Source organism: Tachypleus tridentatus, chromosome 9, assembly GCF_004210375.1.
Source record: "Tachypleus tridentatus isolate NWPU-2018 chromosome 9, ASM421037v1, whole genome shotgun sequence".
NCBI lineage: Eukaryota > Metazoa > Arthropoda > Merostomata > Xiphosura > Limulidae > Tachypleus > Tachypleus tridentatus.
In genome coordinates, this window is record NC_134833.1 from 73619953 (window position 1) to 73646638 (window position 26686).

At 34.0% G+C, this 26686-nt stretch overlaps 1 protein-coding gene across 50 annotated transcripts in view; it reads left to right on the forward strand.

The window, feature by feature from the left end:
• The window catches only part of LOC143225498 (CUGBP Elav-like family member 2), a 424936-nt gene that overhangs the window by 349418 nt on the left and 48832 nt on the right, over nt 1-26686 (forward strand). For all 50 annotated transcript variants that reach the window (XR_013013877.1, XR_013013878.1, XR_013013880.1 and 47 more), the window contains one exon: nt 10171-10296. Coding sequence is in view for 45 of the 50 variants with exons in the window: in XM_076455017.1 (XP_076311132.1) it covers nt 10171-10296 (126 nt within the window). In the remaining 5 variants the exon portion in view is untranslated. The remainder of the gene's footprint in view (nt 1-10170; nt 10297-26686) is intronic.

Here is a 26686-nt window from a genome sequence, read left to right on the forward strand (position 1 = left end):
TTCTTTATGTTCGTTGGCTTTAAGATTTTGCTATATTCCCCTTCACCCGTTTTTTTTCCTCAGAATTCTCTTGCAAGTAGAAGAAAAATTAATATCATGCATTAAACTAATAATATTTGTATTTAGAGGGAAAAACATGTTTATATATCTGAAAAAGTGTTAAAAATCCTTGTTTGTTTACCTGTATCTATATTTATTGTGGAGAAACTGTCAGTCACAGATACACTGTGAAATGCTGTAGCTTATATGCTATTTCAGACATAATGCTTCGTACTTGAACTTTTACTGGATACGGTAATATTTTAATTTCAGTAACTATAAAGATTGCTTAGTTATGACCTTTCAAAAGAATGCTTTAATTATACAGATAAGGAGGTAGTATATATATATTGTCGTCTATCTGAACCATCACTGATGACAGAGCTACTTGTGATTAACAATTTATGTGATTACTTAGAATTTTCATACCCGCACTAAAATAATACTTGAAATTTTGTAGACATGGTTTAAACAAAGCTGAGTGTATCGTGGCATGTTTTCTTAGCTAACAGTCATATAAAGAAGAATGCCTTTAAGTTTCAGCACCTAAATTCGGAGCATTTCATTTCCACTAGATGATACAGCAGTTGATAAGCAGTCATCACGAGACTTTTATTAGCCACACAGGAAAACTGAAACGAAGTGTTAGCATTGTTTGGCCAGCACGCGGGAACGTTTTAATCAATAAATGCCTATCAAATGCAAGAAGCACCGGATCCTGGTTTATTAGTCCATGGGTGGTCGTTACTTTTGACTGCAATCAGTTATAGGGCGCCTGGCCGCATGCGCGTGATGGGAACCCTCCTGAAATTTGGCTGTTAATGACGAAATGCACAGAACACCAAGACGCAAAAGAAGTGAGCCTAAAAAATTAAAGAAAATAAATGAAGATTTAAAATTAATCGTATATCTGGTGCAGGCTTATGTGTGTTTCTTTGCCGTTTGGTATCAATACCTGCTCATACATTAACGCAATTACAAATAAAGTTAAGTTTTTGAAGTATAATAAAATGTCAACCCTCTTATATGCTATTTATCCAGTGCCGATGAGACCTATCGTACAATAACAGGGCTCTTCCAGTTGGCTGATATAGAACATACATGTTAGCCGTTGAGATTGTTTTTATTTTTCTTGAACTCAACTAAATTAAGTTACATAGTTTTAAGTTTAACTTTTATCAACTTTCAGTTATTACACATCTGAATTAGGATGAAAAATATTTAAAATGTAAAAAGTAGCGATGGAGATGGGAGGAAAAATTCGTTAAAAGTGATCGTTTAAATTTTTTGTTCAGTTTATTGTTAATCGTGCAGCGACTTTTCTGAAACTCGTATAAGAATTCAACTTAATCCATTACTAATTATCACTTTTCTTATTGCACATACCTGCTATGGGTTTTACTGATTCTAGTTGACGTAATCCGTCTCCTAGGGATCTCGTACTATCTTAACATCTATTTTTAATTTATAAAGCAGTAGATTTTATGTTTTCATCTATAAAACAAAATGTATAGGTGATGTGTAAGTAATATTAGCTAGAAGCAGTGTTGGTTGTTCCATTTGGCAAAGATAACATTATTTATTCGTGTCTTTCCAAACTAGTTCCTGTATTTTTGTTCTTTTAGAGCGTAAGCATACTTTTCTAAGAATTATGTACCTTAAAAACAAACAGTACGGATGTGTTGTTTCTACTAACAGAAACTAAAAGTACAGTTTTCGATGTACAAAAGCAGTTTTGTTTACTTGGAGATATTGAAGTTTAGTATGTATGTTAAAAACAGTAGGCCTGGCACTTATCTAGACTCTCTTGGAGTTTATTACCAGGGAATGCAGGCGGAGCTTTGTGTAGCATTGGCACAAATTACCGTTTCAGTTACAGTCAATGTGCAGTGCTGTTCCTGTTATTACTACTAAACCTATACGATTGTAACCTTAGTATTGTTTCTTGTTATAATTTTGAAAACAACGAACAGAGTTTTTCTACTTCTAATTAGACTTAACAAAGACTGCAACAGGTTGTTTTTGCTTCCGGTAATGTACTTCTAATCTATTTAACGGTAATGTACCACTTTACTATAAATTTGTAAGTGGATATTTGACTCTGGTTCGTAAGGCTTATCTTTAAACTTTTGTAATGATTTTAAAATAAGGTTTAAGCAGGAAAACATTTGAATTGTAAAACATTGTTCAAAGTAGTGCTTTTTTATTTCTCTACTGGGTTATTTTTTCAAAAATAAAATATCTCGTGTTAGAACGAAAACGGTGCGATTGACCTTGCGAGTCCTAGATGTAAATGGAGTTTCACAGAGAAACTCATGTTACTAATTCATTAATTAACAAAAACAATTTTATAAATAATAACCATACATATAGCAAAAAATTACTATTCGGTGTAGCAAATGAAGTTGGGTCAAAGCGAAATTCCACAATTATGAACTTGGGAGCGAATGTGTTAAACTTCTCGTCAAACGGTTAAAATATATATATCTTGCACTAACTGTGGTTTAAACATACTGCACGTCGATGGTTCTTTGATTAGAATATTGGAAAACATAGTGTAGAACAAAACGTATGCACACCACAACTCTGGGGTATACTTACCTGTCATTTTTTGAGACTCTTGTTTTTATTTTTATGTTTGTTTTTGCTAATAAATAGATGTGCTGTCATTTATAATGCTCTTTATGCTTTCTTGGACGCAATAATTCAGGTAGTTGATTGGATGAAATCTACTTTTCCCAGCTTCTTTGACCTCCACAATAATCGTGACTAAGACACCCCCCCAGGTAATTTTGTTCTAAAATCCCCATGTAATTTACTTGAGTTATTGTACGCCGTACAAGATAAGATTTATATAAAAAACGTGCTTCATTTCTTTCTTTTTCTGTAATTTAGTGTTTAGTCGAAAGAAGGAATGTGTAAAGAACGACAGAAAGTTGTCAAATATTCTAAAGTATAAAGTTGAAACCTATAAAGAAATTACTGTAATGATTTAGAATATTATTTATTTTGTTTGGTTTTTAAAGTGAACTTCTAAAAAAAGGTTTTAAAAGTGAAAATCTTAGAATTACATGGCGAATTTAAACAAACTGGCTCTCTATGATTTTTTAACATTTCAGTAGACTTTTTTTGTCGATATTTATCGTTGAAGCTAACGGCAAGGCACGTTGGCTTGCATAGCGATGCACATTCCACGTTTATAATATGGTTTAGTGGCATAGATAATAAATAATATACTGTAGCGGTGTTGGTTAAACCGTTACACAATACAACTCTCACTTCTACGAAATATTAGAAACTATATAGTTAACAGTTTTTACGATTAATTCGTTTCAGATGTCAAAGAAAGTGTTCACGCAAGGCGTTTCAGCAGTTTTATGTGAACACGAGCAATATTACCCGTCCCCAGTGACGGAAAATTTAAGTTAATCTATCAATTTAAATTATTTTTAGACCTTTGAAAAGACAAATTGCGTTGCACTCTTGGTTTCACTTGGAACCAAAACTCTTGAGCTATTTATACCACCCACTATGAAAAGTAATTGTTTTGCATTTCATATATGCTGAGAGTCGCTAAACAATAACACACGGTAAATCTATATTTTTTTATTCTTTAAGTTACGTCACATTTTGAAATGAGAATGATATTGTAATTAATTGCTAACAATTTCGTGTAGATTATCCTGCTTGCCAAAATAAAATTTTCCATCAACATTATTATATACAAAAACTCTAAGACAACCTCGGTTCAGGTATTTATAATACATCTTTTCTTATTATAGCTTGTTTTCCTTTGCGTTTGTCCAAGTGCTTAAGACAGACGACTCGTAATCCGAGGGTCGCGGCTTCGAATCTCCGTCACACTAAACATGCTCGCCCTTTCAGCCGCGGGGGCGTTATAATATGATGGTCAATCCCCACTGTTCGTTGGTAAAAGAGTAGCTCAAGAGTTGGCAGTGGGTGGTGATGATTAGCTGTCTTCCCTCTAGTCTTTTATTGCTCAATTAGAGATGGCTATCGCAAATCGCCTTCGTGTAGCTTTGCGCGAAATTCAAAACAAACCAAACCCTAATATTTTGTTTTTATTCTATCTGGATAATGCATGTGATATGCGTGGAATTATGATATAGAATCTCTACTTTGATTGAAACACTGACGCCAAGTTGGTGTTTGTTCTACTTTGTTTCAGAATTGCTAATAAAGTTAGAAGATACGTTGTTCGCGCCAAGTGCGAAGCGTGACGACACGCCATCTTTGTCAAGCCAGTGGTCGCCAAGTTTTGTCACACGTCTTCTTTTTAAGGCTCCCTCCCTTCATCAAAATTATCGACTTAATAATTCTTGGTGAAACAGTTGTAAAAGAGGAAACATTTATTGTTATTATTCATTTACGAGCATTCTCACAGGTACTTTAGTTTTTCTTTCACGTATGTCAAAAGAATTGTAGATGTCAGAAGTTAAGAAAGGAAGAGATAAAAGTGTCACTAGGATAAGAAAAAGTCAACTGAGAGAAAGCAAACAGTGTAAATTTTTAAAAGGCAGATGGTGTGAGAATATAAAATGAATTTTGTCATTTATATGAGTAGTATGTCAGGAGTTTAGTGCACTAACAACATAAAACAAGTCTAGGCAAGACTTGACATCAGTGAGGCAAAGTTAAATTCAAAACCCGTTGGACTAGCTAGCCATTTTACATTATGCTTCAGATAATATTCCTGTTACAATTTTCAGGAACTATAACATTACAGATCGCTGTTATGGAAACTGCGATTTACTCTATTCATTTATTTTTGCATTCCTTATACATTGATTTTTTTTTCACTCGTTCGATATGAAATAACATCAAGCTGTGTTGGTATGTACTTTACAGGTTGGCAAAGCAGTCGTTCAAAAATAGCCTTCAATTACATACTGGAGGAAAGACGTTTGAACAAAGGCACCATTATTTATTGAACGTCAGCATTTTTTTTAAATATATGCATATACGCCAAAAGTAAAAACTTTTATATCAACAATGCTTTGATCAACCCACAAAATATTAATTCTCGCTTCTTTCCTTACCATTAAAATTAACTTCACGTACAAATAAAACTAAACATTATTTTCTAAGTTATCACCCATATTTTTTTCAGTTTTTACGTAAGAAAAAAATATAATTACAAACTATTTCCTTATTCACAATTAACTTTTTTAACGACAGCTCTTTATACCACACTTATGTTTAGAAATTTGCCCTTATAACCATATTACCTTAAGTAGCTTCTTAACCAAGTTTGGCTGTATGTTTTATGTTTATCCATCGGGACAAGTGCAGTATTTCCACTCGACAATAACTGTCGTCGTCTTTACCATTATGTTAGATTTATGAGGCTCTTTTGTAAGTCACACAGTCTAAAATTGTTGAACATTCGTTTTTAATTTTAAAAAACAGACAAGGATATCTTGTAAACCTTATAATGAATATGACGAATAAATCTCAGTATCAAATAGTTGTTTTTATGCGTCAAATTTGGTATGTTTATTTTCTAGAATGTAAAGTCGTCTGGAATTTTTATGAGGTACATGAAAACATATTTTCAAATTTAAATTGCGGTAATAAGTTCTGTGTTTGTACTGATAAAATTATACGGATCTAGTAATTGACATATTTTGCCCTTGATTATCCCATTAATTATATTCGTATAGTTCTTTTTACTCAGCGGTAGTTTATACTCTTCAGAGATTACAACTTACAAATATTTAAATTTCTGGACCATTTTATGCTTGAAACTCCACCATTGACTTTCATACGTTGTTCAACGGAAGTAATCAGACCTGTTACTTACCAGTAATTATCATGCAACTAAAATTAGTTAAGAACAAATAACATGGATAAGGTCTATAATGATGTATTTTCTACTTCTAAGTAATGCATTTTAAAGAAGCATTTAAAAATAGGCTGTTTTTAGTATACTGTAATTTTATAATGTGATAAGTGTTTGAACTGTTTATAAATAATATTTACTTGCTTACCAACACAGTACATTTAATCAGTCCATCGTAGCCACAAAACTGTTTTAGAATCACTCGCACCTACGTTATGTATGAGAACTCGTGAGATTTTGATATACGTAGGCCCAGCGTAACCAATGTTCAGTCTGCAGAAGGAGCCGTGTGTCAGAAGATTACGGATGAATGAATGATATTAGTCCATTTACCTCTAGTTTTTTTAAGGTGCTAATACAGCCTGTAAGGTTTTCTTAGAATATTCAGATAGTGCCTCTAGCATTGCCTTGTATGGCTCTAGGATTAATTATCGAACAGGGTAACTTCTATCTTTGCGTTTCTGCAGATATTTCGTAAATATTGTGACATGTTTATATTGTGTGCAGATTTTTGCTGCGGCATAACAGCTCCTAGTTGTTGTTTTTGTTTGTTTTTTCATGTACAGACGTTTACTTCATAGCCCCATATCTTGACCGATTTCAAATCTAATTACAACCGTGGCTACTGATGGTTTCTTCGTTTAATTAATTTTTTAGGCTCTCGACACGTCTACAAATTCTTGGTCGTTCATGATTTTAATAGGACTTCACTTGCTGCACGTAGCTTTTGTGATACACTTAGAACATTTCGTTATACTTTTGTCGTTTTCCTGTATAAATTTTAGCTGTCATCGAAATTATGTTAAGCTCTCATTATGTGTAGTTCGTAGACTATAGAACATTTAACAAAGTTTCAGGTCATCAGCATATACAGTACCATGATATTATTTTTGCTATATTAATATCTCTCATGTTATCGATTCTGTTGTGGTTAGTACAATAAGTTTCGCTCCCAGTGACACATCATCATGTCTGCGGACTTAAAACGCTAGAAACCAGATTTCGATACCCGTGGTAGGTTGAGCACAGAGAACCCATTGTGTAGCTTTGTGCTTAATTACAAACAAGCAATACGTTTCAAATCTCATAAAAACGTACACAGTGAGTATTATGAATAACAACTAAGAAAAACGCTTTTATAATGTGCATTTCTTCATAAGTTGCTATGTGTAAGGATTGAATATTTTAATACGTAATAAACATAGCAACATGAAGAATTGCACGTTACAAAAAGCACCTTTTTGTCTCATTGCATAATACGATTATATTGTAAGCTCAACAGAAATGGTATAAATGTTTTCGTTCGCATTTATTATCTGTATGTATGAGGCAAAAGTACATTTAAAATCACAAGGAAAACCTTATGTTAAACCTGTTACAATAGAGATTTGTACTCAATCTCGTTGTTACTTTTATAACGATTTTAATTACTTACGACTACTTTTTTCAGACTATTAAAAGTCAGGACTGTGAATTTCAATTGAATAGCAACCACAGTTTTTCTTTCGTTTTTAAATGAAAATTGCTCACTTAACTGTATTGTTATATCCGCTTTGAAGCAAATAATATGAACAAGTGCGAACTCAGCTGTGGTTTTTGGACCTCAGGTTAGCCTTCAATAGATTATTAATACTTTTTTTTGGAAATCAATGAAAGATCCATTAAATACGACCGGGTTTGAAAACAGCATATTGCTATTGGTTCAGTGCTGCAGCCCATACGTGGGTTTTGTTTCTGTCGGTTTTTCTTATTGTCAAGGAACAAAGAAATGTTAGAAGTAATTCGGTACATGACTCCGGTTCAAAGTTGGCATTATGGAGGAAAGTTGTGAATAGAGTTTGCAGCTGGCCCCGCCTTGATGGACAAATGCATGAAAAATAGTGTTATGGCATACTTGTATCTTTTTGTTTGAAAATTTAAAAGTGCAAAGCTAATTTCGTGCCATTTAGTACTTAAAATGTATGGACTTTGTAATTTAGAATAAAAACACCACTATATTCGGTAAACGTCCAGAGTAAACAATATTGTTTTTGTGAGTTTTAACAGTTCTCAGAATTCGCAGATCGTTTGAGTTGCGTGTATAAAATGTACGAGAAGTTCAATAATAAATATGTGCAAAGCACTAGCGAAGACCAAGAAGTTCTCCTTTCTGTAAGGAAAGTTTTTTTGCAAAATGTTTACAAAACTGAGTGATCTTGTTAATTTCAAACCTACTTGAGTGTATTGTTTCTCATTGGATAAGTCCATTCCAGAAGTTAGTATTGATCGAAGCATGATCGAAACTCCCAGGAGATAGAACGTTGTAACTTACGGCAATTATTGACTGGACACAGTAGTTTTGGCACACTTGTATGAAACGTTGAAGTAAACGTTTTGCATCGCATGCTCAGTTGTTTAAAGTAACTTGATATGTTGATAAAATCACTTCAACACCGCAGTGGTATCTTTGAGATACATCTTTGTTGTCTTTTTTAGAAAAGTGTGCTGTACTCCTCGTTTTGTAAACTTAAAATGGATCATAAATCCATGTTTTATGTTAACGTACTAAGTACCAACGCTATAAAAATGTATATTACAGATTTAAAAAAAGATTATTGCAATAGTATTTCTGAACTTCCAATTCTAGTGTGGGTACGAAGCCCATGCCACCGGGTTGCAAAAATAAAAACATTTGGTAATATTATTGTAATTGCAATATAAAATATTAAAAAACTACAAATATGTATTTACTCTACATAGCTAGTAGAATCTGGCAAACAAACAATATAGTACAACCATTCACACGACCGACTTCAGACAGTTTTAGTCCAAGTGATACCGCTGACCACAGCTGTGCTAGCAACATCTAGATCAATTCAGAACAACCTGATGAAGGATCTTTGTATTTCAAGAGCGCTGTGATTATTACGCCAATAAAATTCAATTATTGTTGTTTAGAAACGTACCTTCTTGTAATTTTTTGTTTATTTATGGTTAAATGAATTATATAAAGTCATGAATATTGAGTTTGACATTAAAATTCATGTGGATGAAGAAGAATAAGTTATTTCTTGAGAAGATGTAAAATGGTATTTTAAGAAAACTTGAAAGCAGCAGTAAACACGTTGAGAAATATCGCCAGTTATGCTGAAAACCGAAAAAAAATGTTATTGATCAATAAAATATCACAAAAATAAAACTGTAAACTAACGCTTTACAGAAGATATCTTCCACATCACAAATGAAGACGCACTAGAAAATGATCTACTTGCATGACTAGAAATTCGTAATATAACAATAATAATACATGACTACCAGACCGAGGGTGACCCTTCCATTGATACGAATGTCTACTGTTCACATCCCCTTCCCGCAAAAAACAAAACAAATATATAAGATAACTGGTGGATCTAAAAGTATATTTATATTTAAGGATGTTTCAAACCACGCCCGTGACTGTCGCGCTGGCTGAAGGAAGTTTTTCTAAATTAATCAACAGTTGAAGGTCCGTTATAATTCGAGAGCGTTTTGGGGAAGTTTCGGTTATTTACACAGCAAATGAAGTAGCACGAGATCTATATACAAAAGTTATTTAAAACTTCTAATCCAAAGAAGCTAAAAAATAGCATTTTGGATTGTTTTTATTAACTATTATCTGCATTTGGTTTCTTCGACTATAATTGTTTGTTTATGTCTAACTTGAAATGTCGTGTGTTGGCTTTTTAGCTTCGTAAAACTAAATGACAAATAATTTATCATAAAGAAATTTCAGCTTCCTCAGTGTGTAACTTGTGGCACTGAACTTGTTTTCAAGCGATGCCAGGCTACGGTAATTTTTATATACTTGTTGTTATCAATAACATTTTTATAAGTATATTTGCAGCTAGCCATGTATTACCACTTCCCTGTGATATTCTACAGTTCACTATGTTGAAAGATTCCTTCGTCTTGAACATACAGGCGTTTTAACGCTTCGCATACAGTAACAAGTCTTATTTTAATACAAAATTGAACAAGTTGAAAGAACAGGAAACGTTTGTACTGGTAGTAGTATATGTATATATAATTTTTACGTGTCTTGTATTTTGTAAACGAAAAACGTAACGTCTTATTATATGAAATGCGTTTGCTACAAAGCTAAAGTTGTCGGTAAGACATCACTACATTTCGTGGAAATGTACGATGCAGTGAAAAATGTTTTAATTTTTGACAACACGTTATTCAACATTTCTATTTAACTTAGTATTGGAATGTTTAGGGAATTCAGACCTTTTATCTGCCTTTTACAGAGAGAAAGCTTTTCATTGGCATGCTTTCCAAAAAGTGTAATGAGAACGACGTAAGAATTATGTTCTCGCCCTTTGGCTCCATAGAAGAATGCACGGTACTCAGGGACGCAAGCGGGCAGAGTAAAGGTAAGCTTTCATCTTTTGTATTTCACGCAGCATTGGTAAACCTTGGATTAATTTATAAATCAAATTTTAGTACTTGAAAATCGAGAAACGATACAGTTTTAAAATACAATGTGTGTTCAAAGACGAGAATCAGAAATACTCTATTTAAAACGTGCCATTCTGTCCTATAATTTCATGAAATAAATTGCAATTTTTGTGTTAGATATTTTAATATAAGCAAATGTTTAATATAATATAATGAGATTTTGGTGGTTAACTTTCTTGTTGCTCAGACAGGTCTGACTGTTATTTTTCAACTTTTTATCGAGTTTAATCAATATATAGACCATTAGAAGTAATTAACAATCATGTGTTGTATGGACATGCCGACAGTGGTTATCTTTAGCTCTGAAATTAATTATCACAAGCATGTAGCGGCATTTCTTAAATTCTATATTACTTGAATACACAGGTCAGTAGTGCTAATTGTAAAGTTCATTTAAGTTGAAAACAATAGCGGTACCCTTCAGCCTGTTAATTAATTAATTATATATGCCGTCCAATAATGGTAATGTGTGACATGTATTGAGAAGCTAAATATTTAGTTTTAGTTGTGATTTCTGACTTTTGTTAAATATAAAAAGTTATCCTATAAAGTTAGTTCTTTAGACTAGAATATAGCGACAGTAATTTTTAATACTTTCTGAAAGAATTGAATAAAGCAGCAGTCTACAAAATATTACTGCTATAAGTGATTTGATAGGTCTGCAGTTGCAGTCCTAGCCATATGGTTGAGGTAACTGATAACACAAGTCATCAGTGTGATTCCCATGCTTGTTCATGAGGACGTGATTACATAACAATAGGGAGTGATTTGTTGGATCTTATACATGGACCTTGACCAACCACTGATAACTTAAAGTAATTTAGATGTTTAGATAACACTTTAAATACCTTTACAAATTATCTAAAATTATTTGCGTAGTTGTTAATTTCATTTCTTTATAGAAATTTTAAAAAATTTGGTGAGGTATACATATAATATACAGTATTTTAAATAAATGTTTTATATTGTGTACATTTTACCACCACATGAGGTCTCCATTATCTGGTTTGCTCCTACCAGATAGCACTGAGATCTTTGAATTTGGTGGAACTAATTTGCTTCAGCAGAAGTAAACGTCAGAGAATAGACTGGACCTATGCTTCTTTTTTTTTTTTTAAGTGAAATTCGCTTTTTAGTGAATGAAAGAGATCAACAACAAAGTATGGGTAATTCGTGGTTTCTTCCTGAATGGTCACAGGGTTGTAGTGATAATTATTTATTTATTTGTAAGATAGGACAAACCTAACTAAATATATTTTTAAACAATTGCAACAATAAGAATTACATTATTTATTTTACTATAAAACATAGTGTGTAAATAATGCAGTTTACCATGAGAGAACGGTGTGATAATCCAGTCTCTTCAAGCTTCTGAAGTAATAGTAATCTTTCAGACATTATCTTGCATTCTACCAGACCAGTAATGAAGGCTTATACTTCTGTGATGTTTCAGCATAACTATTTGCACTTTTCATTACTCTTCTACAGTTTGGAGGTGTATATAGTTTGCAATTTTTAACTTGTTTATTCAGTACAAGAAGAAACTCATTTCTACTTGTAGTTTGTTCTACTTAATCGTGTATTCTCTGGTTTCCTGTAGAAACTATTTTAAGAATGTTCGTTGAAGTGCATTTTTTTCAATTTCTTGTTGTCAAGATAACGTGTTTCGTAGCTGACCATGTGGCATAATATGTTTTACGAGTAAATGCCGGGTAATTTGCCGTGGAAGGTCGATACTTTAAATTAATTACTTTGCTAAAAAGCAAAACCTGGAAAAATGCATAATTTAAAAACTTGTAATAGGGTTCTTTTTGCCTTAAATTTAATGAAAATATATTTTAATAGGATAAAAAATTAGAATATTTAAGAAACATATACAATTCTACAACTTTCTTTTTTCCATTGCAAAATTTAATCTCCCTTCTTCTACCTAAGAGGTCTATAAATACTAGGGTAGTTTGCCAAATACAGCTAATTTATTTTGTAAATGAAATTATTAACAATTTGGAGTCACACGTTAGCATTATGAGTTATAATTGATAAATATGACTCACCTGAAGAAAAAGTGCATATTGTGTAATAAACCTGAAAATCTGTTGTAGACTCAATCTTATGTTTGTCTTTCTTGTCTTTTATGACTAACCAAAGTGCTTTATTTTTCCTTTCTTTATGTATTGTTTAAAAGTATTGCAGTTGGATGAAAATTAATAGTATGATTGTCTGTTAATATCTACATTTTTGTTGAACAAGCATATCTTAAACAAAAATAATTTTTGGTTTTTAGATATTGTAAGCCTCCATTAATTGTTTCAAAAATCAGAGTCAAAAATTAATATTATTGAGTCTATTAGAAAGTATGTTTGGAATTGTTTTAATATTATTGTCTGCTAACGTTTACAACAATATCACTTTCTTAAGCCTCTAGAGTGTTTGAAGAAAAGAGAGAATTAATGTTTGTGAGATATTTTAAGTCTATTTGCCTCTTACACGTGCATTTGTAGACTATAAGTGCATTTTATATATTTAAAAACGGCTAGTATGGGTAGAGAAAGCACTAGTAGAGGAGCGAACAACGTTTCGACTTTCTTCGGTCACCTCTTAAAACTGCTTAAAATGAATCTATGTTACACAACTCGCTATTCCAGCAGCCTGATGGAAAAATCTTGGATAACAAAGTTTTTAAAAAAGATAAAATATTTAATGATTTTACGACAGTTTCATACCCCTCGGTGTGGATTCCTGTACGTGGTGAGGAGACCTTCCAGGGAAGGTTCTGTTCTTTCAGTTTACCTCCTCTGGGATCTAAACATCCACACACGTGCGTGGCAACCTATAAAGAGGAGGATAGGATCCTGGTGGTTGAGGGGTTCAACCCCAACACACCACTTTAGCCTTGAATTTATGTAGACAGGCGGCCTTGGGGTGGTCCCCCTTGGGTCAATCGGCTGGTCCACTCGGGCTAGGGTCAACCAAGTACTAGTCTTGGATGTTTTCAACAGGTATTGTGGACATTGTATCTGATGCTGGTATTTGGGTATAGTGCTCACTAAACCCTCGCTTCGCTGCAATGTCCTTCTTTGACATTGTAGTGCGTACTCTCGTAGGGCTCCATGGTGGGTTGGGTCAGTGGGAACCAAAATATTCTTTTATTATTATAGATACCCCAATTAAAAAGCTCAGTAAATTAGTGAAAAAAAAACAGTCTGCAGGTAAACGACCACGTCTTAAAGATTCTGAGCAGCAATCCTCACCATCTGTACTACTTGTACCTCATTTTCTTATATTGCATTCACTTTCAGACAAACCTTGAGGGCAAATGCCTCCCTTTTTCATTCAGAATGGACTAGAGGGACTTGCTGGCTCTCCAGAGTCAGTAAAGATGCTTCGATCTTGTAACATATTGGTGGAAACATCCACATCTCAACACATTGAACTCTTGCATTCAAATGAGGTTATTGAGGTTACACCTTATGCTACTTTGAATTCATCACGAGGAATTATTGTTGAGAGGGATTTGAAGAAATCCCAGAGTCGGAGATTCTTGCTGGTTTCTCCACCCAAGGAATTTCTGCAGTGAGACATATATCCACTCGCAAAGATGGAATTATGGTGCCGACCAATGTCCTCATTCTCACATTTACGTCACTACGTCCGCCTGCCACCATCAAGGAAGGTTATCTTAATTGCAGAGTATGGTCATACATTCCAAATACTCTCCCATGTTTCCAGTGTCAGCAGTTCGGTCACTTGAAGACGTCATTTTGTGATTTCTTGACGTGTGCTCGTTGCAGTGGCAAGGATCATGATGCCTATGAGTGTAAAACGGACCCTCATTGAATAAATTGCAATGACTCACCTGCTCTACTTTCGTTCTTGTCCTAAATGGTTAGAAGAAAAAGAGGTTCAGCATTTGAAAACGATTCACAACATTTCTTATCCTGAGGCTCAAAAATTGTTGTCCACCACCTCATCTCATTGGTTTTTCGAATCAAACAACCTCCTTTCGCCCAGACCAATCCTGGGCTCTGACGACAGCATTCTACGACAACATCTTGTATCAATATTCTTTGACATTGAGAAGGCTTATGATACAACATGGAGGTATGGCATTTTCCGAGGCCACCATATGAATGTGTTACTTGACTATTTGCCAGTTTTTATTTTAAAAAATAAAATAAAAAACTTTAATTCCAAGTTCTTGTTCATTCAACATTTTCCCGTTTTTTTCTACAGGAACATCGAGTCCCTCAGGGCTGTGTTCTGAGTGTCACCCTTTTCAGTATAATGATTAATGCCATCACTGAACAACTCCCTCTCACTGTTGCAAACAGGCTTTATGTCGACGACTGTCACATCTCATGTCAGTCGTCGAACATGAGGTATATTGAGCGGCAGCTACAGACTGCCCTCAATCGTTTACTGAAGTGGACCACAGTAAACGGCTTTACCTTTTCTCTTTCTAAAACCGTTTGCATGCACTTTTGCCACCAACAGGGTATTCACCCTGATCCTGAACTCCGTATTGGTGAAGTCGTGCTGCCTGTGGTCCCTGAGACAAAGTTCTTGGGTCTTATCTTTAACCGTAAGCTGACCTTTATATCACAGATCAAGTAGCTACGAGTCAAACGTACAAGAGCAATGGAACATCCTCCGTGTCCTCTCTTCCACCACTTGGGGAGCAGATCGACGTTCTATGCTAAAGATACACTGCTGGCCAAAATCTTAAGGCCAATGAACATAAAGAAACAAATATGCATTTTGCATTGTTAGACTCAACCACTTATTTGAGTAGAGTTTCGAAAGATAAAAATAAGAAAAGGGAAAACAAATATAAAAAAAACTTTTTTAACATTTAATAGGAAAAATGTGAACACTATGAAATTAGCCTTGATACTAGCTGGTCAAAAGTTTAAGACCATACCAAAAAGAAGTCCTAAACAGGGTAGGAAATGCCCAACAAGTGGTCTCAGTAGTGAGTTGCATGGCTGTCATTGTGAATAATTGCAAACATTCGCTTTGGCATGGTCGATATAATTGTTTGCAGAAGGCTGGCTGGAATGTTATTTGAAGTGTTGAAGATAGCTTCATGAAGATCATGTGCTGTTTGGAATTGACGTCCATTTCTATAGACTTCCCTTGCCATCCACCCCCAAACATTTTCAATGGGGTTCAGTTCGGGTGAACACGCTGGATGGTCCAAAAGAATCTCGTTATTTGCCATGAAAAAGTCCTTTGTCCTGCGGACATTGTGGATTGCAGCATTGTCCTTCTGATAGATTCAGTCATTTCTACACAAGCGAGGGCATTAAGTCAATAAGTATGCTGTCTCTAACATGCCATCTGGACCATCCAGGTTAAATTTTTTCTCATCAGAGAACAAAACCTTCGTCCACTTTTCTACGTCCCATGTTTGGCGCTTCTCAGCAAAGTTTAACCGAGCTGTTTCATGGTGTGGAAGGAGGCGTGACCTTTGAAGAGTTTACGGTTTTTAACGCCTTACTTTCATGGATGCCGTTTTATTGTTCTTGAACTGCATTCTGCGTCCGTAAGGGCCTTAATCTGGTTAGACGATCGGCTGATGTCTTGCTTGACAAACCGTCGAATCGTTCTAGTCAGTGCTGGCGAAAGTTTCTTGGGCTGACCACTTGAAATTCTCGTTCCGTATCCGTCAAGGTCTTTTAAGAAATTTGCGACAGCAGTTTTACTATGCCCAATCTCACCAGCAATGGCACGTTGAGAGAAACCTTGCTTTTGCAGCTCGACAATTCTGCCACGTTCAAACTCTGTGAACTTTTAAGCCATTGCAATGTTTTTACCCAACGTAACACAGGAGATGTCAGTGGGAGATGTTAACAATGCTAATGCTTGAACACAAATGACTAAATTTCGTTACGTGTTTACCAATTAACGCTTCGTTTCAGTATGGTCTTAAACTTTTGACCAGATAGTACTTGTGAACAATATGAAATTAGCCTATTTTCCCTATTAAACGCTAAAAAAGTTTTTTATTTTTATTTTCCTTTTCTTATTTTCATCTTTCGAAGCTCTACTCAAATAAGTGGTTGAGTTTACCAACGCAAAATGCATATTTTTTCTTTATGTTCATTGGCCTTAAGATTTTGGCCAGCAGTGTATATCGTGCTCTTATTCGATCGAAACTCCACAATGGATCACTGGTCTATGGCTCTGCCAGACCCTCGACCTTAAAGATGCTGGACCCTATTCATCATCAAGGACTTAGCATTTCACTGGGGCTTTCCATACTTCCCCAGTTCAGAGCTTATACATAGTCTCATGAATCTTCTTTGTATCTCCACCATTTGCAACTGTATTTAGTACACGCATCGAAACTTCGTTTTTTACCAAAACATCCCACCTGGGGTTGTTTCCCTTCCTCGGTGGGTCATACTTTTTCAGAACAGACAATCTACCATTTCTCCTTTTGGCCAATGTATCCAGGCATAGTTGGATAAATTGGGTCTGTCCTTGGATAATATTGCTGTATTCACTGGTCAGCCCTTCCCACCATGGTTTTTTAAAGTCCCCAAATGTGACCTATCTTTAAGTCATCTGAGAAAAGCAGACACTCCTGATTGGAAATACTGTCTTATTTGCTGAACATCTTTTGGACCGTCCTTTCATTCCTATTTATACAGATAGTTCAGAATCAGGTGACTCTGTGGGCTCTGCCATGGTTTATTGTGGTTCGATGGTACTCAAACTGTACTATTTATACTAACTCGCTTATTTCTCTACTGGCTCTGGAATCACTTCACGCTAGTTCGCACCCTGTTCTCACCGATATTCAAAATTCACTGGCCCATTTTTCTTTAAAATCTACTTCTATCCATTTTTTCTGCATACTGGGCCACATTGAAATTCGCGGGAACGAGCTCGCCAACACCGCAGCTAAATCTATCTGCTCTGGCACTATCACTGCTGTGCCTATTGCACACATGGACTATGGTCCTGTATTCAATGTTTGCTCCGTGCCAGCAGGCAGTGGACTTGAAGTGAGCAACGTGAAAACAAACTTTTCCAAATAAAATCCTGTATTTGACTTTGGTCGTCTTGCCTCCGTAAGGATCGGAAGTAGGAAGTTGTTCTAACTAGACTACTCATTGGTCACAGTTTTTTAACTCATTGTTTTCTTTTATCTGGAACTGATGCACCGGTTTGTAGTCTGTATAATACTCAGATCACAATAAGCCACATTTTACTTTCTTGCCATCGTTACAACTTTCAATGACGTCACCATTTTAAACATGTTTTGTCCCAAGGTTTGTCCTTAACGTTAGACAGTGTTATTGGTGATAGTGACACTGTCCACCTTGGTATGTTTTTAGTTTTTTTAAAGGCCATTAATCTATTTAATGCTATTTAAGTTTTTTAATTTATCCATCACGCCTTTTTTAATGTGGTTCCCTTTTAAATATCACAGCTCATCTAGTTCGATTTGAAATTAGAAACTGGCGTAACATTAAATAACTCGAATCCAGGACTGGAAAGGTCAACTAATGCTGCTGTCTGAACTACCCGTTAGTCATCCTGGCGAGTTATAATTTTGCTACACGTCTTTTAAAACTTTGTTATTAATTTCCTTTTTGACAATACCCATAACGTCAAATAACTCGGAACCAGGACTGGAAAGGCCAACTTCAGGTGGCTGACGGTGGTTTTTGAACTTGTTAGTCTTCCTGGCGAGTTATGATAATTACAGTTGCGTTACAGAAAGTTCTTTACAACTTGAATTACTATAGTTTTTATCTTAACGTTGTAGACTAGATGTAAACATTGGTTTTATGCTATTTTTGTTTTTTAACTTTTTTTTCATCTTAATTTCCTTTCATGAATTTTAATACTTTTACTTTAATTTTAACTTTTTACGGACGTTTGGTGCAAATAGCTTAGCTGCTTTGTGCCATTAAACATTAAATCAACCAACCAACCAACCAACAGTTTAATATTATCTTTTGATTACCCAGAAACAACAACAAAAATTGTACTACATTTATTGATCTACAAATATCCGTTAAAATAAATCATTTCATTTTTTGTATTTATGCAGACATGTTAATGCACTCTGGTCTTTGAACTTTTAATTTACTGAAAAAGCATTCTATTGCTGCATTTTCAGTAGAATACATGTAGTCAAATCAGTATTGTTGCTGATGTAGTAGTGTATCTGGTTGAGAAAAACTTCTCAATTCTCACTGCAGAGAGTTTAGATTGTGTGGACAAGGTTCTTCTGCAACACAGTTACTGAATTTGGAGGTATAACTCATATGCACAGGATAATCACTTGGGTAAAAACTGGGAAACACTTAACTTAGAATCCCTACTTATACAGCTAAGATTGATTATCACAGAATGATCTTGGGGGTAAGTCTCATCAGAGACATAGCAGAAACTACATATTTCCATCCTTCAAGGAAGAGTATATATAATAAAGATGAGTAATGAATTTAGTCTCAGTTTGCACTAGCATGGCCCAGTAAATGTAGGAAATCCAGGAAACTTTGAGGTTGAATAACTAATGTAAAAGCCATGCCAAAAATTATTTTTTAGTTTGACTTAAAAGTCATTGAATATATTGGTATTACACTTTATAGATTAAGGAATATTCTAAATACTCTACAGTTTTTGGATTTTATTTCAATGATGTTGAAATGTGTAATAACAACTATAAGGTACGTGACCAAACTTCTTGTGGCTTGCAAAATAAATAATTAAAAAAAAAAAAATTGGCACATCTATCTTAGCCTGCATGGCCCAGGGTAAATCATGAACTGCCATTATATAATAAATGCCTCTTTTCATTCTATTTTGGTCTATTTGATGTAGAGTTGTATAGTAAACCTACTTTTTCATCTGGTGTCAGTTGTTTTAGTGTTGAACTATATTTTTTCATCCAGCCTCACTCTGTTTGACATAAAGTGGTATAATAAACATCATTCTTTCATCTTATCTGAAAGTAAAAGACTTCTGTACTTCCATCTCATAAACTACATGTTTCATAAAGCCTAATGATATGAAAATTATTGCACCAAAATAACATACACACATTTACACTGCCTAAAAACATTCCTGTAGTGTTTAAATAATCTGCACAGGAGGTGTTACTTTTAAAATACCAAAACTAAACAGTTTTCTCAACATAAAATCAAGTAAGTTGCATCAAAATAGCACATACTTGCATATACATTTCACATACAAAATTTCTATAATGCCTCAAGTTGTTATGGAGGAGTGTAATTTGAGAAAAATAAACCAAATATTAGCATAAAATGGTTGAGATATGTTTCTTTTTCCTGCTTTATTGTGGTGTTGATTTCTGATGAATTAATTACTGAATTAGATTCATCATTTTTAATACTGTTATCTCCTAGAAATAACATTTTAAATAACAAATGTGTGAAGTATTATATAAAAAGGGATTTTGGTGCATTTTGGTTATCTTTAACACACACACAAAGTAAACATTTTTGTTAGTAAATTTGAGTTTCGGATATTACCTTCTTGGAAAATGTTATTGAATTATGAAAACATTATTGTAATATTAGCTAATATATAGTATGTAATATATCAGCTAATCTATAATAGAGAAGCTAATGATGAGAAAAGTTTCAACCTTTGTATAAATTCCATGATGGAATTTATTTCAAGAGAGTAAAGTACAGCAAACATAATTTCTAGTCCAATTTTGAAATTTGTTATAATTAATTTCATGACCTCTTTATAAATGCTCAACATGTAAAGTGATACTAATGAAGGTCGAACTGCTTGTAATCAAACATTTGCATATTTACCTCATCCACACTTCACAAATTTTATTATGCTGTAACAATCTTAAGGTATTCATATAGAGAATTTCAAATGATGTCTAAAACGTTTTTAAAAACATTGTATATTAAAAAATGAGCACATGTAGTGTTCCATGTAATGGGAAGTATGCCTGCTTATTAAAAATAATAGAAAAAAATTATGTTCTACAAAACAGACATCTATTCATATGCTTTCATGCCCAGTGAATAACTATCAAAATGAATAGCTGGAAGATTTTTTCATGTTGTTTTTTTTTTCTTATGTGAATAGTTCTTATAAGACTACATCATTTACATGTTTAAACTTATCAGTTATGTAAGTTGATTTGAGTAATTCAGCATAGTGAAAGAGATTGATCAAAATATTTAACAGACTCTTTTAATATGATAAACATTTCTACAATCATGTACTCCAAAAAAATAAAACAATTCACCTTAATACTAATAATTCTGGATTTGACTGTATAAAAGCACTGTTATTGCAGAATTGAAATGCATCATAGTAACAGATGCTACTGACAATTATCACAACTGTTGCACAGTTTCTGTATAATATTGTTCAGGTAATACTATACAATGAACTAAAATTGTATCATAAAGTCCTGTAATGGTATCTGAAGTTTTGTACTTACAACTATCTACAGCAGTAACTTATGTAATCTTCAGTACAGTAATAGTTTTTCTTGCACATAAAATTCTTTGAAAAGAATTATTATAGCTGTCTTACAAATCCTGTTAGAAAATCAATTTAGTAATTAGGACAAAGGAAATTAATCCATTTCATTAATATTAGAAAACTAACAAAATATTAATTTTATATGAAATCAGTTTTATTTTTCAAAGTTACTAGACCAGTGTTAGTGACTGAATTATGTGGTACCCAAAGAATAAAGCTTCTTATTTGATTGGTTGTCGTTACAAACAACTATTTTATGTTTTACAGGATTACTTAAACATTAAATTTTCATTCATTATAATACTTTTACCATGCTCAAATAACTTTCAGTAATAGATATGCTGACCACAAGTGAATTGTACAACACTTACCATATGGCAGACGTGATGTATCTGGCAATCTGGTCATTTTCTTCACCTGGATAATAATTAATGAACTCTTTGAATATAAAAACTAATATGTTAGAACATGCAACAAGTAGGTAACAGTCTTAAAATCTACATTGTAAACATTTTAATCTCATGTTACAAAAACCTACATATTCCGCTTTTCTGTTTCAGGAGTACATAGATTTCTCCAAGCCCGTTCCCTTGGCTGTGGTTTCGCTAGATAGTAGATAGGGACAGTGGGAATCTCGTTAATCCATTCATGCGTGTCACTAATTAGATGACGAGGCATTTGGCTACTTTAAGAGAGTCATAGTTCATTTGTAACCTTGCTACTTTAAATCTTCTGTATAAATATATTGCAGTTTTAAGATGCATTTTATGACAGCAGATGTCTTTAAACTTTTGTATAATAGTTTCGTATTTATTGCTTGGAGCTTCTGAGCTTGTTTGCACTCATTTTTCTAAGCATATCCTCAATTATTGTAAAAAGCACTTAGTAACCTTTAAGCGAAATCAAACACTACACTAATCTATCTGATATAAATTATCTTTACATTTTGATTTATAGCAGGACATAAATGTACAAAATTAATCTCGGTGAAAATTTTCATAATTTATACTTGCAAGTAAACTAAAGATATACAGCTATTATTCTGGTAAAATATGTAACCACAAATAAATGGCTTAATGAATATATTTTAAATTATACAACTTATTTTAATACATTTTGAAAACAAAAACAAAAACTTGCATATTATTAATTTAATAGACCCTTGCACAAGGCTACATCTGTCTGTGCCAAGCATTTAAGTATTTAATAAACCTTGTATGTATTGTGGACCTTGATGTCTGAGCATTCTTCTGTCTTCTGTTTGAAAAGTTGTGCAAGCAGGATAATGTAAATTAAACTGTTAGTAATTAACCACACTATCATTCACCTATCAAAATGTAACTTTTAAAAAGAATAAAAATGTAGATTTACAGTATGTTATTGTTGAGTGGATCTCAGCATGAATGAACTGTTCAACAATTACTTTTCACAGCGTATGGTACAAATAACTCTGATTTAATTGCTCTCAGTCACATGCTGAACTCATTTTTGGCTGCACTTTGTTTAATACCTAAGGTGATTTTGATTACACTATCTTGAGTATTAATCGAATACTTGGTGATGGAAACATTATCCTAATATGATAATAAGTTGGAAAACAACAAGTTATAAGTATGATGAATTGATTCCATCCCAGTTTTGTGTCATGCCATTAGTTGTGGTTACTAAATAGCCCTTTAGTTCACCTGTTGTGTACAAATAACAGCAGTGTAGGAAGAAGTTGTAAAGTGGGGGAGTGAGAGATTGAAAGTACATGTATAAGGAGCTGCTTAAAATGCAGCTCAGTCTAGAAAGTTTGGGGGTATGTCCCATCATTCCCCCAAAAAATGAATATAATAATCTAATATTCCATTACTATATAAGTAAAATATTCAAAATTGGGGATGCTATAGCACTTGCAGTTCCTATGTCTCTGAATGAGATAGATATACAATGTTTCTCAGTTGTGAAGCTTGGAAAGTGCAGACCTTAAAGGTACTGGTTTATCATATGTAAATATAACGAAGAAGCCTTTAAAGCTCATTACATTCACAAACCAATCTTTCTTGCTCTAGTGCTGAAGCTACGTGTGCTACCTGATTCATTCTATAGCAAATAGAATACTGTAGAGAAATGTTATGGATCAGTACATTTTCTTCGAGGTTTTATTCTAGTGAAACCAGAGCGTCTACAAAGATACAGTTAACGTTTGTATTGGTAAGCTATTTCCTTTTATCCAACCGTTTGTTTCCTACATCAATTTAAGATTATGAATGGTGGTGCGTATAATTATAACATACTTAAGAAAGGCGGAACTATTTCGAAACTTGGTAACGTCGTTGTCCTATCATAAATATTGTGAAACCTCCTTTTCCCAAATAAATATATAACTGAGTTTTCCTGTTTATTATGGCAGGATGTGTAATACTTACTTTTAGACGCAGTGGTTTGGCGTAACTTCTTACAACTGAACTATTCTTAAACCAGGCTAGTCGATTTATACCATTCACAGCAACTTTTTGTATATTTGGCTACGTTGAACTAAAGTTAATGAAATAGAATTCTACTTATCTGAAAGTTTGTAAGGTGTGTGTTTTAGTATGTGTTCTCATATACGCATTTGTTATCATTTGTTTCCATTTATCTTTTAATGAGGATCTCTGCTACCAACTCTCTTTTGGTTATGAATTTTCGGAATTATGATGTACAAAGTATACTGTAGTTTGTGATAGTGACCAGTGTGGCCTAATTTCTTTGTTTTTGATCAGTTGGCAATACTGTTGTAAACTCGGTTATACCTAATTTCGTTCAGCCTAGTCTAACATGATTCTAACAGTATTAAATCGTACTTTATTTTATGTTAGGATGAATGTAGTTGTATTTTGACATACACCATCGTGAGCTGAATACAGTACTGCGCCATTTTATCGTCTAGCAATAAATGTGCTTCTCAGAAGAACATAAAAAATATGTAGCTTGGTCTTTGTAGCTGTATACAATGCAAATGTTTGCTCTCAAAGATATGTTGTTGGAAAACGCATTAAAATGTTCAAGCCGCTGTTACTTATTTCAGGGCATTCAATGACCATTTGAATTCAAAATTGTGTAGTTCTTTCCTACTGAAAGTATTTAGGAGGTAATCAGTTGAAATTTCTATTATCTGTTTTTTCTGTTCTAAAGGTAACTCGTTGATATTTACATAGTCAACAAAGGGATTTTGAATTCACAGTAATTTTTCTAAAGAAAGAGGGAAGTACTCCACAATAGTTGTACACAAATATGATATGTGCTGCAAGACTACATCTTTTGCATCCTCACTTAAGGAAATTTCAAACCACTGAGATTTTCGAAGCAGTCATGTTCTTCCACATTCATCCCAAAGTTTCAGCTTACGTTGAAGCGCTTCCATTTTAATCTGAGCTTTAAAGTATGTTACTCATTTTAGCATTCACTTCGTTTAGATAGGCAAATACGTCCGAAAGGTAAGCCACTTTCTGTATCCAGCATTTGTCCCTTAATTTGTATGTAAGTTCAAAATGTCATGCATATAAAAAAAAACCTATCTCCTCACGCATTTCGTAAAACCGAACAAGCACTTTTCCCTGAGAAAGCCGTCGGACTTTCGTATGAAGCAGCAACTTTTTATGCAAACTTCCCATATCCTCACAGAGTAAACTGAAGATCCTCACACTGAGTGGTCTTGATGTTATAAAATTAACTATTTTTATGACATCACCCAATACCTCTTTAAGTGTTCTGGCATTCGTTTCATTGCAAGTGCATAACGATGAAGACAGCAGTGGATACTCTAGATGTCCGGGATTTTCTTTTTTATGCGTGCCACTGTACCTGAAAAGTTTTCAATCATAGCTGCAGCCCCATCAGTACAAATGCTTAAGCAGAGGTGCCATTGGAATTCATGTTCTTTCATAAATAAATCGATCAGTTTAAATATTTCTTCGCCTGTTGTTTGAATAGGCCAAGTGGTGCAAATTAGTATGTCATCTTCAAAACTAGCTTTATGAATATAGCGAACAAAAGCAACATCGCATAACGTGCGACATCTGTTGATTCATCCATCTGAAGCGAAAAACTTGGACTCGCTTTTATTCGCCTTATTAACTTTGTTGAGAAATTTGCTGACATATCCTTCATTCTTCGAGAAACCGAGTTGTCAGAAAGGGGCACAGAGTTAATGTTTTTGAGAAATTTCTCATCAATCGTGCACACTACCAAATTTTTTGCGCATGGTTTTATCAAACCTTCTATAGTTGTATGAACTTCACCAGCTTTTGCAATTCGGTAACCAACACGATATGAAGCAATAAGAGCCCCTTTGTTGTCCTAATGGACAAACAAATATAAATAGCTTTTCTTGCATTTAATTGCAAACACTTTATTTTGAAATACTCGGAAGTTGAATTTTTTAATCGGGAATGTTTGGTTGCTGAATGCAAACTACTGTTACTCAACACTATTCTACATTTAACACACAGCCCACTAGGTCCATCTTCTCTTCATTACCTGTTTATGTAAAACCATATTCAATAAAACTTTTAAACTTTCTTTTCTTTCTTGTTTCGGTGCTTCTTAAATAATTCTGCGCTGAAGTGCTTGCACATGACGATAACGCCGATGAATACGTATTAGGCCTAGGCCTAGGAAGATTTCTACTCGTATCAGATTTATTACTTGTATAATATAAGGGTGACAACAGATTATTAATTTGTCTAAAAACGTATTCTTATATTTTTGGCACTTCAAAAGTATTTTCATAGACACAAAATAGCTTCTTAATAAATAAAAAGGAACTCGTTTAAGCACTTGAGTTTTATCATCATACAATGACATGCTGACCTAAGATCAGTGTTGCAATAACGAAGTCAGAATTTGTTTTTGAAATTCTCGCAAAGCTACACGAGGGCTATTTGCACTAGCCGTCCCTAATTTAGTAGTGTAAGACTAGAGCTACTCTTTTACTAACGAATAGTGGGATTTACCGTCACATTATAACGTCCCTACGGCTGAAAGGGCGAGCATGTTTGGTGTGACGGGGATTCGATCCCGCGACCCTTGGATTACGAGTCCAGTACCCTAACCACCGGTCCATACCGGGCAAAAGTCAGAAATGAAGATTTGTGGAAGAAAGGCTAAGCCGCTAGAATAATATAGTAATGTATAATAATTCTAAAGAAAAAGGTTAATCTGTTGTTTTTTGCAATTTTTTATTAAGCCAGATCGGACGTGCATCTAAATTTGGAATGAAATGAAGCATGACGTCATAGAGCTCATTGGTACCAAGTTTGTCTAATTAAACGACAACGAATCGAACCTAACGTAACAAAAACTAATTATAATTGTCGTAAATATAATTATACTTTATGTAAATATACTTTGAAATTGAAACAACTGAATTGATACTGAATCTAATTGCATCACAGTGTTTCAAATTTGGACAAGTTTCAGCAATGACGTCATGTTTTATTTTGTTCGATATTTAGCTGCTAATACAGATCTTGGCTTTTAAAAGACAATTGGCACCACTACCCAGGGTTGACCGATGTTTCTTACGAAAATTACTAGGCTATCTTGCATCTCAAATGACGCATGCGATCTTTATGGTGCCGTATCTACTAGCACCCAGTGGAGCTGCGGTCGAAGTTAAATGAGATTGTATTAACACTTTGACCGCGAGAATTCCCCTAAGCTAAATAAATAAAATCGTCTGGCGTTAGACAGAATAAGATATTAAAAGGTCCAATACGTGTATAAACGTATTATATTAAAGGTGTATTTTACTTTTTTGTACAGCATATTCCGATTCAA